Here is a 13,430-nt window from a genome sequence, read left to right as displayed (position 1 = left end):
ACAGGAGTGGTGGGATACAGTAGGCTAGAAAAATAAAAAGAGGGTAATAGATGAGGATGCAGAATTTATGTTGATGTGTGTGTGTCACCAACTGATATCAAGACAAATATATCCAACTTTCTCACCCCATATCTAACACACTGTTGGAGACCACCAAAGTGTCATTATGTTGCAGAAAATGGCCGCTAGTGAAAAAGGAGTATAATGCACACGCATGTCGTAGCTTGCAGACAGACATGAGGTATACATCTCTCTCTCTCTCTCTCACACTCACACACACACACACACACACACACACACACACACACACACACACACACACACACACACGCTGGTCTATTTATGCATTGCATCATTCACCCTGCTGACATAACCTACAATGACATAAAACTCTCATTAATTTAGTATTATTTCAGCATTCAGTGATTCATCATCGGCGATATGATTAACCAATCTGTCACACTCCCGTACAGTCTCATTCATCAAACATTTGCATGGGAATGCTGCGTCCAACTTCGGTCTGGGATGCAATCTCGATGGGAGGTGCGCTTGGCTTTCTATCGTGGGTGGAATCATACAGGTGTGGTTTCCTGTTTAGCCAATGGGGATGTTTTCTGGTCACGTTTTTTCTTCGTCCCTATACTGTTTTGTTTCATTTCTCAAAATTAATGACATTGTGGTGACATCTTGACTCAGGTAGGGCAGCCAGTCTACCTTTCTTTCAATCAACTGTTGTCCGATTCAGACCCGAGGTGGACTTTATAATACAAAAGTGTCAAAAATAAGAAATCTGGTGTGTGTTCCGATTTTCCAATGCCACGGGAATGATGGACGATGGGGTTTCGACTGCAGTGCATCGAAATGTGCCAGTTTTGGCACCGTTTTGAAGTGGTCCGCCATGACTGATGCCCAAAAATGTATCTAATTTCACCAGCTAGAAGCTGCAGCGTGATACCCTCGGGAATTAAATTTAAACCGTTGCCGATTCCTTATATTAGCGAGAGACGGAGGGAGACATGATCGCTTGTACTGTATGTGATGGAACTGGCAAGCAGAGATAATGCCTTTTTTCTCCCTGCTACGATAAGGAAGCATGAGTTCACTGACTACAACATGTTATTCCTCAAAACCGTCATTTCAGAATAGACACAGGCATCAAACATGGAGCACTGACGCGGTGACAGATGTACTGCAACAGCCCAACACGGACCGGAGGGAGGAGGTGCAGATTAGAGGAGTGAGCTGTCACAATACATCTGAGGTATTAATGGTTGCAATATAAAGAAATTGAAAACACACTCATCCTGGATTTTCTTGAGAAATGAACATTGCTACTATGTATGGTGGAATCACAAGTTGTAATGTAAATATTAATTGCTGATAGTAAGGGGCCATATAGAATCAAGTGTTAAGCTAATAATGTCGAAGAGAAAGTATTCAACCGATGGCCAAAAGGGTGCTTTATAATAAAGATCATTAGCTAAATACTATATTTTTATTCCAATGAACCTTAAGGCTACTTGTCATTTACAAGTCAATCCCATTTCAATCGCATTATTAAGCACTAGCCCAGCAAATAAACCTCTACCATCAGATAAATGGATCTCAACGGAGGCCTATGCCGACACGCCACCGTGACATGTTGTTAAACCGACGCCCATTTAGCTTGTGCATGATAATTGAAATTCAAAGCCATAACTGTAAAATATCCAAATGTCATTTTAACAACTAATCATTAGCGTGTCAGCCGGCAGCGGCTCCGACCGCAAGGACTGCTATCATCATGTTCGGCCCTTCAAATGTTATAACTCACTATTAAAAGTTATATTATTTGTATTTCATATTGTCAATTTCAATGATGTCACTTTTCATACCAGTGGCGTGGTCACGATCCTCTCGCCTCTCAGCCAATCGCATGCCCCCAGTCCCTTTAGATGGCCAGCTCAACAGCTGCTGCAGATTCAGCCGGTTTGCACCTAGTTGACATGTTCATATTCTCGAACCACCGGGTCAAATTCAGTTGCGCTGTCTGACCATACGTTGTGTTGTGAGTTCAAGTGGAAGCGTATAGCCAGCAGGACAGCCGTAATCATTGCATTGTTGTTGCCTTTGCTTTTGCACATATATATATATATATATATATATATACATATATATATATATATATATATATATATATATATATATATATATATATATATATATATATATATGAACGCAAAAGTGTATATAATGTGTCTTATTAATAAATCATATGTTTTCCTTTGGAGTGGTGATTGCATCGTGGTCAGTGGCACCACTTCTTTTTTTTTCTTCTCATTTCTATTCTGCAGCAATTACCCAGTTTCCCCTTTGGGATGATTAAAGATTCATCATGTCTTATATGAAATGACATTCGGCGGGCGATTGTCTGGGTACTTACTGCCGATGTGGAGGTAGATGGTGTCACGCCTCTCTCCGTGCGGGTTCTGAAAGCAGCTGTAGAGTCCGTTATGGCCCAGGTCCACTTCGGTCAGCATCAGTCTGGGGCCCTCGAGGAGGTGCTGGGCTTTCACATCTGTCCCATTCACCTTCCATGACACCGACGCGTCATTGTCCAGGGAGCCGCACTGCATGGTGACATCACTGCCCATTCGCTCATACTGGTTCCTAGCAACTGGAAACAAAGACGGAGGCAGAGGTTAAGTGTAAGTGATATCAACTGCTAAAAAGTCAAATGTCTGCGTGGTTAAATCACTGTGTGCATACTGACTGAGCAGATGGGTGCAGGCGGTCAATAGGGAAACCTTTTCAATCATATCAGCACATACATCAAGCAAGTTATTCTGCGTGGAGACGTCATTCTAGCAACTAACACTGAGAAACACACTGAGGCAAACGTTGAGTTAATTATCTGATGACAGTTTTCAAAATAATAAACTGAATGGAATTATCATTACATACATCAAGCCTTTCAATTCAAGTATTATGGGGTTATGTATCACTGTCCACCTATGTCCATTGCCTAGCTAGTGGCAGTCGCTTCAACCAACTAACCGTCTAAAAGGAAAACAGATTCAGCTGCGTGGCTTATTGCGGTGAACCCTTTTCTTAATATACAAGAAAGTTTCCAAACCACTTGCAGTGTTGGTCCATTTTGTCCGTGCAGCTTCTACAGGACCGTATAGCATCATTTCACAATCTCATAGCATATGATAAGTCTACCTTGGATAATTATGACATTTAAGAATGGGAACAAAAGATTCATATGTTGTTCCACACTGTGCCTGACTTGATTTCCACCGAGACCTACAGAGGCACTGGAGGAAAACGCTATCTTTACTTTCCAAAACAGGGAGAATGTAGACAAAAGTCTTGTGTTGCGCACGTTGCCTTTATGCTTCTATGAATGACCTCACGGGCCGACACAAAAACACTGCCTTTGTCCACGGGGTCAGAAAAGTTGTCGGGGCCGTGACCCCGGGGACTCAGGGATATATGTGGGCCCGATGGGAGTTGTAGCCAGGACACTGGGGTTAGGAGCCCTGCTCTGGTTATAAGTCCCATGGGCCCTGTCATGACCACACGGAGTGAAGACCTCAGATTAACACTTAAACACTGAGGATCAACAGCACAACAACAAACAACAATACCATATTGATCCCCGTCTTAGGAAAAGCCCTCGTCTATGAAGAGAAGACAAAAAAAAGAGTGGCCCCCGCTGGCCTGGGATCAGATGCTGTCAAGATCCTGGTCTTACCCTGATGTCTCTCTCCATGTCTTTCCCTTTTGTCTGTCTGTCTGTCTCCCCTCTCTTTCGCTCTCTCTCGTCACAATGCCTCTCATTTTGCCGTTTTCTTTTTTTTCTTGAGCGAGCTTCCCTCTCTCGATCTAACGCAGCTGGTACGGATGTCAAACGTAGTGTTTCATGTATATTTCATGTCCCATAACAGAGTCATCAATATTTAATAAGACAAGATCCCTGTCCCCATTAACATTAACCTGACACTGTTTGTCCCCCCCCCCCCACTGTCTGCTCTTGTTTTTCTGCCCCCTCCGTCTGTCCATCCAAGTTATCGCCCCGCCCGGCCTCGCCGTTTCCCCGAGTCCAACTAATGTGCGTGCATAATGCATGTTGGTGGCTGGAAATGCCCCTCTTCTTTGATCTCCTCCTCGGTCGAGTCACTTTGAACGGATGTGAGACTTTATTTACATTAAAAAAAAGAAGAAGTTATTTGCATCTCAGTAAAAAAAGAAGAAAAAAAAAAGCCCATAAAGTTTTACTTTGATGTTAGCTTTGATGATGCCGCTAGTGCCCTTGTGCTTTATGTGATGAGTAAGTGGAGGGAGAAGAGAAGAGGAACGTTCCTGCGTTACACTTGCTATTTGTAAGGCGAGTCTCTGAGAGAATCATAATTCCACGGGGCACTTTGTAGAGTGTTATTAACTCGACTATGTTATCAAAGTGAGATACTGTTATTAAAAACTTAGAAAAGGTCCCTGCCTAAAATTGCTTTGACCAACTTTAGGTGGCATTAAGCTGTTGGAGGAGAGTCCGACTAAAGTGATCAGAAAGCAGTATTCATAAGCAGGAATATATATATATATATATATATATATATATATATATATATTTCTAAATATCTTTGCTGAAACGACCTTTTCAGGAGCTTTTTTCCCCTGTGAACGTCCTTGAGACTCTTAGCACAGCGCAGATTCTTTGACCTCCTCTCTTCAGCCCTCCCCCCTTCGCTGCCACATCCCATCCTCCTTATCTTCATAGGGTTGCATCACTCCCTCTCTTTGTCTGTCCATTCCAATATCCATTCTTCTGTCTAGCCTTTGCTCCCTCTCCATCTCCATCATGTTTCATCTCTGTCCTCTCCCTTTAACTTTTTCTTGTCTTTCTCCCTCCGCCGTATCAAGGTTCACCCTCTCCTCCTTGTTCTCCCGCTCTGGCAGTTGGCCTCTATCTTTATCTCTGGTCCTCCACCCCTGTCTCTTCACTCCCTGCTATCTGCCTCTACCCATATCCTGCTTTGAACTTTAAGTTCTCCAGTTTTCGTTTTTTTTCCTCACTAGTTTCTCTCATTTAGTTGTTCTTTCTTTGTGCTTCATGTTCTCTCGCTGACATGGTGTTGTTTGAACTAAAAACACATCAATACCAGGCAGTTAAGGAGTGCGCCATGAACTTGTGTAAACGTGATGGATTAAATGTGAGGTGTACATTTTCAAACATGACATGACACATTTTTAAGCAGTAACTATTAGCCTCTAAAGCCAACAAGCCACATGCTGATGATGTTAAATATCTTGTATGCCGACACGTTGTGAGATTTTTCCTTTCCGGTCTGCCGAGTGTTCCACAATGACGTTTCCTGCAGCTGCGAGCTATAAGGCCGACTCTTCTGATTCATCAAGCTACTCAGACAAGGAAGTTACTTTCCTTTTCACCTGCAAGATGGATCCATCTGGTTCTGGCTAGCAGAAAGGTTAATAGCAGGTAATGGAATGACTTGTGACGTGTGCAATGGCCACAGGAAAAAATGTGTTTCTTTTTTGGCTGGCATTGACCATGGCATTAGTTCATCTCTCAGTACTCTGACTTCCATACCCCTGTGTGTGGCCCCCAGCCCAAGATCTTATTTTTTTTGTAAATGTTCATCTTTGTGGACAGATCAATGATGATGAATTGTCATAATTAGCCCTGTTACTGCCGTGGAATAATACATATAGTGAAGTCACTTCCAAAAATAGCTGGGCACTTAAGTCAAAGAAAAAAACATGCATTGATTTTATTTAGAATAGTTTCTGGACAACAATGGAGCTCTTTTGGCACGGAGAAAAAGGCTCCGTAAGGCTTTGGCTGCACAGGGCAACACTAGATAAAAGGATCAGTCCATTGTTGGTTTCGGTCTTTTTATGAGATTTGTTGAAAATACGAAAATCCTCCTTAATCTTAGACACTCTGGTTCAGGTGCATGTGTCATGTGCAAACTCGGGTACCGCCGTCTCAGCCGCGGCAATCGCTTGCTGTTCCCTTCTATTTTTGCCTTTGTCTGTTCTCCTGCAAGTTATTTTCGCCGTCTCCGTTTCTCTTATCTTGCTCTCCCTCCGTATATCTCTCTGCTCACCTTTCCCTCTCCAATCTCCATCAATTTCTCTCTCTCTCACCTTGAAAATACCGCTTCTGAAACTTCAGCATTCATGAGTGCTTGCTATATCTCCGATCACGCCGCAAATGCATAATACGCCTTGTAGCAACGGCAGAAACACAAGCGGACACGATAATGAGTATACTCATGTGATCACTATGCACAGGCGCTCGCACCACCCTGCATAATGTCCTCGTGCCTCATTACCACACACACACAAGCAGGCCTAATAACCATAATGACATTCAGCTCAAGTGCTATTGATCTCTCGGTAATAGGCATGGCATTGTGAGCAGCATTGGAACACTGTTATTCCCAACCAAATGAGAATAATAACCATATATTTCCCTCACAATTGTACTATTTGTACTCATTATTCTACTTATGTATGTTGATAACAAGTGACGGGGCCCCTCATGATTAAACAGTCTAACACAACTTGAAGTATATATATATATATATATATATATATATATATATATTGGGGCACTGCAATGAATAAGTCAAGCGAGTCGTATCAGTGATAATTGAAGGATTAGAAACAGATAAATAATGACAGAAAACAGAATTGAAGGGGTGTGACTGAAAGTAATCTCATGTGAGTTAAATCTGGTGTGTTCTCGTGTGCCAGGAAGAATCAACTACATCTTCGCCATAACAGGGAAAACGCACGTTTTATTCATAGTGGGATTATTCAGGGCGCCGAGGGTGTTGCACTTCAGATGCAGCCTTGTGGTGTTTTTCCCAGAGCAGATTCATTACCATAAAGAGCCAACATAATGTCATGTTGTGAGGTCAGCGGTGTTAAGACCTGCAGGACATCACAAGCAACACGTGTCTGTCTGGAGTCTATACCCGGAATAATTAACACGCATGCGTTCACATGAACCCACGAGCAATACGCTCCATGTCAGGGGTCCGTGGGCTGCTTGCTAAACTGACATGAGGGATGAACACACAACGCACATGCCGCAGCACATACTTGGCAAAGTCAAACATTTAAATTGTGCACATCAACATGCAAACAAGAATGGGAGGAAAAGTTGCTGACGATGGTTTACAGCAGAGAAGTAAAAAAGGACTGTGAGATAGAGCGGAAAGGAGTCGAGGGAGATGGCGACGAACGGTGTGTTCTCCGCCATATGTGAACAGAGGCACACTCGCAAATTCATGTCTTTATTCTTTGTGCCCTGATTAACCGTAATTCAAGCAGAAAGATCAATTAAGGTCAAATTATCATTAGCCAAGTGTCAGAGAGGATATTCATGAGAACAAGTGGCCCCACTGTTTGATTAGCTGATTACACACTGCTGCAATTACTTGTTCAAACATCCAGCACCACCGGGTACAACACTGTTCTACCTTTCCACTGCAGCATCATCAAACGTCTGCTGATGAGGTGAGGGCATTGACTTGGAGGGAGACGTTTATAGCTTCAGGAATACTGAGCTGAAATAAATGCAGTCACTTGATAGAGCGCCCGTGATTTCGGGTTGACAGGCTGTAATGCACACGCACAAATACCTAAAAGAAGCACACGCAGCAGCAGGGCAAGCATGTGACAGAGAACTTTGGATGTGTGACTGGTACTGATGATGATACAGGGATTGATTGTGTTGGTCTTCTGGACTCCTGCATCTAGACCACAGTGTCAAACGATTTGGGACTTTATTGAGTCATTCTTGAAATGTGTTTGTAGTTGTGTGTGATTAAATGCACTCCTCCTCAGAATGTCAAGCCCCAGAAGTAGCAAAACCCGAACTTGTCATGTGAAACGTTTGTAGTGGTCTTACAGGGACAGTTTTGAAAGGCACCGAATAAAAATGATACAGTCCGGCTAACAGGGGTGTTGGATGAGCAAGCAGATGGGTCTCATAAGTTGTTATATGGATCCTTGTATCATCATCATTTTACTGGCTTCACAAAAAGAGCTCAGCGTTTCAAAACCGGGACCTCTGCTCCGCAACATCAGGGCACACCAAAGTCAAACCCAGTCTCCCACAGCTAAACAATCGGACAATCACACATACTCAGACAGATATATGCGTAGTTAAATCTCGCAACTACAAAACCCATAACACACATGCAAAACACATTCACAAACCTTCTGGACTGGATTTAAAAAGTTGATGAATGATAATTATTGACAACCAGCTACCTGAGCCCTGTGTGTGTGTGTGTGTGTGTGTGTGTGTGTGTGTGTGTGTGTGTGTGTGTGTGTGTGTGTTTACGCCTTTCAATTTTCTGCCTCTCAATATGTGTAAAAGTGGTTCTATTTCTCGCTTGATCCGTGACTTCACTTGTCCGTGCTGGCATTAGCGAGTGTGTGCGTTTTGAAGAGTGTGTGTGTGTGTGTTTTGAAGCGTGCGCTTGTGTAAAAAGATGTAAGTTACGATCCGACTCCACAACGGCGGCGTGAAATGAAATTGAAGTTCAGCCCTGGCATTCTGATTTACCATCTCGAAGTGTTATATTCCCTGTGTTCCTCTGTCCGTGACAGTGTGTGCGTGCATGTGCGTGTCAATGTGAATGTTTGTGTGTGTGTGTGTGTGTGTGTGTGCAAGTCCGTCTGTGACAATGTGTGTAGCTCTCCGTGTGCTGAGCCCTTTACCAGGATTCATTGGCATGTGCATATCAGACCGTGCTGCTTCCCAGCCGGGCTGTAACTCTCTAGCGCATTTATCAGTGAATCACATTTGTATGCCTAAGGGGAGCCGTGCCTTTTGAAAGTCCAACAGTAGAATATTGGATTGGCTGACACACAGAGATGGAGCCCGGGAGAATTATCAGTTTAGAAGATCACTTTTTTTTTTTTACTCTGTGGCTGCACATATAGTGAAGCTGGCTCAGTCATCTATACCGGCACGGAGGAGTAACATGCACACAGCTGGACAGTGATTGGTAGAGCGGTGGCTATCGATCTCATTTTCTGCAGAGAGATACTTTTCTTCTGTGTTTTCACTTAAATTGAAAATTGAAAGCTGAATTAAAAGGATCATGTTTTATCATATAATGTGTGATCTAATTTTACAGTTAAACAGTTCACTTAAATGGGATTCTGAAATACTTTGGAGGGGAGAAATAGATCGGCGCTGCAGTTACAGAATCTTGATTCATGATATAGAGACAGTGTTAGCGGATTTGGTCAATTTGCGTGGTTTTAGAAAACCAAACAGACACACATCTTTTGTTCCCACCCATAACTTTCAGAAAACACAAACTGTTGAAATGATTGTGAATAATCGTAAGAAAAAAAACATATTATAAAAAAACGAATCATTTCATTCGTGAAGAAATTATGAGATAAATAGTGAATTACTGTGTTTATTCAGGTTATTAAGAGTAAGCCGAAGAAACACAATCTGAATGGGATCCCACATGGGTTATTTACATCTGATTAGTCTGTTGCTCAAGGCCCCTGATCCAGTACCTTTCCTCTGGTTTTGGCCTTCGCTTGTGTTTCCATTGCCACAGTCATTTCAAATCATTAGGCTGCCTTCAGCGATACATATTTATTATTTCTCTGCAAATAATGTTCTCCAGCTGCTCCAAAAAAAAGTTGTGTCTGAATTTGAATAGAAAAGCACTGAAGCTGAAATAGTATAATAATAATATCGGGTGAAGTCAGCAGGTTAGTCTTTAATGAGGTGGTTACGAGAGAAAGGCCAAAGAGAAAATTAAGAAAAACTTTGCATAAAGAGGGTTTACTTCTATACTCATTTCCCATGAATCATAGGTTTCTTCTAATCGCAGCATGCCTCGTGTGTGAAAAATGTCTTGTTATGAGACCAAGCCACACGAAAGGTGGAAGTGGCCCTGCAAACCTGTTGGCTTTACAGCATGTTTATATGCAGTGTTATCTTTCAGATTGCTATCAATGTGCTGAGCAAACAAGCTAAAGGCAAGTCCTATTGAAGCTACAAGTGATTTATACACATCGTGTCAAACAAACCAGTAGTCACAATCACTGTAAGAGGTACTGGCATTGAAAAATAGACGTTTGAACACATTGAAGTAGATGGTTTTAATTTTCCACCTGGATATTATCCTAGAAACACATGCCTGCAGATGACTAAAGCTGGGACTCAATGGCAGTTAAAACCAAATGGTACCACAGTGTGAAACCTTACCTTGAACCAAGTTTCAGTTTGATAACAATGCCAGAAAGAATTCATAGTTTACACCTTTTTCTAAGAGTATGTCTTTTCAAAAAACAATGGTCACATTAATAGTCCTAGTTGTGGCAAGAAGCAGCATTTCACCGTTTTAGAGTTAGAGATAAAGAGTTTAGCTCAATTGTTTGCAACAGGCTCGTAGGTTTCAAGAAAGAAGAGGGACAGTCACTACCTTTCAACACGGATTCCCATTGGTTATTGTAGGATGTGGACAGAACATGGAAGCTCCTATTGGCTCACGTGAGGTGCCAATCAAAAGCTGCCAATCTGATTCCAAGATATTGTCAATGACGGAGAATTCTTGGACAATTAGCACATTTGCTGGCTAATTTTAAATTACCCACCTGCAGTCAGTTGGTATTTTATTCATATAATAACATTTGCCAATGTAACCGGAATGTTAAAGATCAGTGGAACTTCACAGGTGAGTTGCCTCATTATTGTTCTTAAACCGTGTGTTGGCTTGTTGGTGGTCTGACGTTGCTTGTACCTGCTGTTGTGGCTGTATCTTGATATGGTTCGCATCAATCAAATCACAAGCTTTCCAGATAGCAGCTGCGTACATTTCATAGTTGCGTTCTTAACACTGACTTTAATTAACAGGTGTTTGTTGGTTAGACTTCTGCTCAGGATGGAGTTGTGAAAGGATCTTTTGGGGAATAGACCCTTTTCACAGGAAGATAATGTTGACGTGACACATTAGGAAAAAAGCACAGTTATAAATAATACAATTAATAACGGCTCAATTCCATTTAGCTGACTAAATACCATGTTGAGCTCAGTGAACTTGATGAGCCAATTTCTACTATTTAAAACAAAAATATGATAATCATTTATCGGTTGATTAAAAAGGATTATAATTACTGAATAATTAAAGTATTATGCAATCCATTTCATGCCAGCCTGTCACTGGGTCAGTGGGCAGTGACGGGCGAGTCAGTGCTGAACAGCGTCACTCGTCGAGAAGCTGACAAACTATGATCATTATGGGTTTTAATTCTCTTCTTTTGTCAATACCCAAGTGTACATATATATATATATATATATATATATATATATATATATATATATATATATATTTATATATATATATATATATATATATATATACACACACACACACATATACTACCGTTCAAAAGTTTGGGGTCACCTAGACAAATGTTCAGCAATTTCTCGCAAAGAATAGTCTTCATCTCTAAGAACAAGAACAGACTGGCGAGTTTCACATGAAAGTTCTCTTTTCCTGGCCATTTTGAGAGTATAATGAACCCACAATGTGATGCTATGCATAGGAAGGCCAGTTGTAAAGCTTCTCTCACCAGCATAACTGTTGTCAGCTGTGCTAACATAATTGCACAAGGGTTTTCTAATCATCCATTAGTCTTCTATGCGATGAGCAAACACAATGTACCATTAGAACACTGGAGTGATAGTTGCTGGAAATGGCCCTCTATACACCTATGTAGATATTTCATTAAAAACCAGACGTTTCCACCTAGATTAGTCATTTACCACATTAACAATGTATAGTGTATTTCTGATTCATTTAATGTCATCTTCATTGAAAAAAACAGTGCTTTTCTTTTTTTTCATTTCTAAGTGACCCCAAACTTTTGAACGGTAGTGTGTGTGTGTGTATATATATATATTTTGTAGACTTAATACGTACAATATGCAATACTGCTATACTATACTGAATATTGTTTTGCTACTACTACATTTCACTTCATAATATTACACTTATATGCCATAATATGTATAATGTACCAGCACTTTTTATTTGACCATATTATGTCATACTGTTATACCACTTTACTTTGAGGAGACGTCACTGTTAGTCTAGAACAGGGATTCCCAAAGTGTGGTGCCTCTAGGGGGTGTGCGAGAGGAAAAATGTAATGGTGGCCTAATGGTGTAAAAATTAATATTAAACATCATTTAAAAAAAAAATTAGTTAGGATTTTTTAATTATAAAATTTCCCTTTGTAAGATTTAAATTAAAAATTAAAAACATACAATTTAATAAATAGATGCACTTCCGGCCGCCAGACTGTCTTTTACGTACACATTAGCTAGCCTAGCTTATGCACCTAACGTCATTTCATTCATTCAGCAACATCCATGAAAATATGTTAAACTGGCTGAAATTGGGGAAGCTGTCAGGTGGGACATCTGAAGCTATCAGTAATAAAAGAGGAGAGGGACAGAGAGAGAGGGAGGAACCGGAGGCGAAAGAAACAGAGAGGTGCGTTGGGGAGAGACCGGGAGAAGAAATCGACCGGGAGTCGGAGAAAGAGGAGACGAGAGTGAGCATCAGACTGGGAAAAAAAAGAGGAAATATGATGACAATTATCTGGGTCTGGGCTTCACTTGGATTGGCAATGCAGATTGCCTGAAGCCACAGTGCGTGTTGTGCAGTGAGGTTCTGGCTAACAGCTGTCTGAAGCCCTCTTATTTGCGCAGCCACCTGAACACCAAGCATGCCAGTGCAAGTCAGAAGCCCCTTACATTTTTTAGATCAAAATTGGAAGAGTTACAAAACAGCCAAAAACAATTGCAGTCTCATTCACGTGAGTCTCTCACTTTGAGAGACTCACGTCTCTCACTTTCTCCCTCTCTATCTCTCTTGCTGCAGGCTGAGCCACCTGCGCTGCATGTGAAAATCCTCATATGGACTCCTCCTTTTTTATTTATATCTGTTTCTGAGCCTACGCATGTGCCACTCTTTGTTCTTTACGTGGCTTACTGTGTTTAAGTAAATACATGTGAAATGCAATCTGCCTCTGAGCCTGTGCGTGTGTCCTCGCCATCCTTATTGCTCTTTAAAAGTGACGCCTTGTGTAACTGAAATGTATACAGCGGACTAAATCTTGTAACAAACGCCACGCGCGAGCAAACAGTCCTCGCATTGGTCCGATTTTATGCGGCTATAAATAGGCTCTGTTGCGTTTTTTTTTTAAGGTGTGGGGGATTGGGGGTGCGTGAACTCGGTCGGGATGTAGAAGGGGGTGCGTGGCCTAAAAAGTTTGGAAACCGCTGGTCTAGAACACTGAATAATGTTTCCACCAGTAAACCTGAACATGCACACATCTCTCTGTGTGACAGTGATTATAACTGC

At 41.6% G+C, this 13,430-nt stretch overlaps 1 protein-coding gene across 1 annotated transcript in view; it reads right to left on the bottom strand.

Moving 5' to 3' along the window:
• cntfr (ciliary neurotrophic factor receptor) overlaps positions 1–13,430 on the bottom strand; it is a gene marked incomplete at its 3' end in the record, with an annotated part of 202,516 nt that overhangs the window by 78,022 nt on the left and 111,064 nt on the right. Inside the window, exon 4 of the mRNA XM_079234913.1 lies at positions 2,423–2,656. Within this exon, the coding sequence (XP_079091039.1) occupies positions 2,423–2,656 (234 nt within the window). The remainder of the gene's footprint in view (positions 1–2,422; positions 2,657–13,430) is intronic.

Source organism: Taurulus bubalis, assembly GCF_910589615.1.
Source record: "Taurulus bubalis genome assembly, chromosome: 19".
Taxonomy (NCBI): domain Eukaryota; kingdom Metazoa; phylum Chordata; class Actinopteri; order Perciformes; family Cottidae; genus Taurulus; species Taurulus bubalis.
This window is presented reverse-complemented; position numbering and strand designations above follow the sequence as displayed.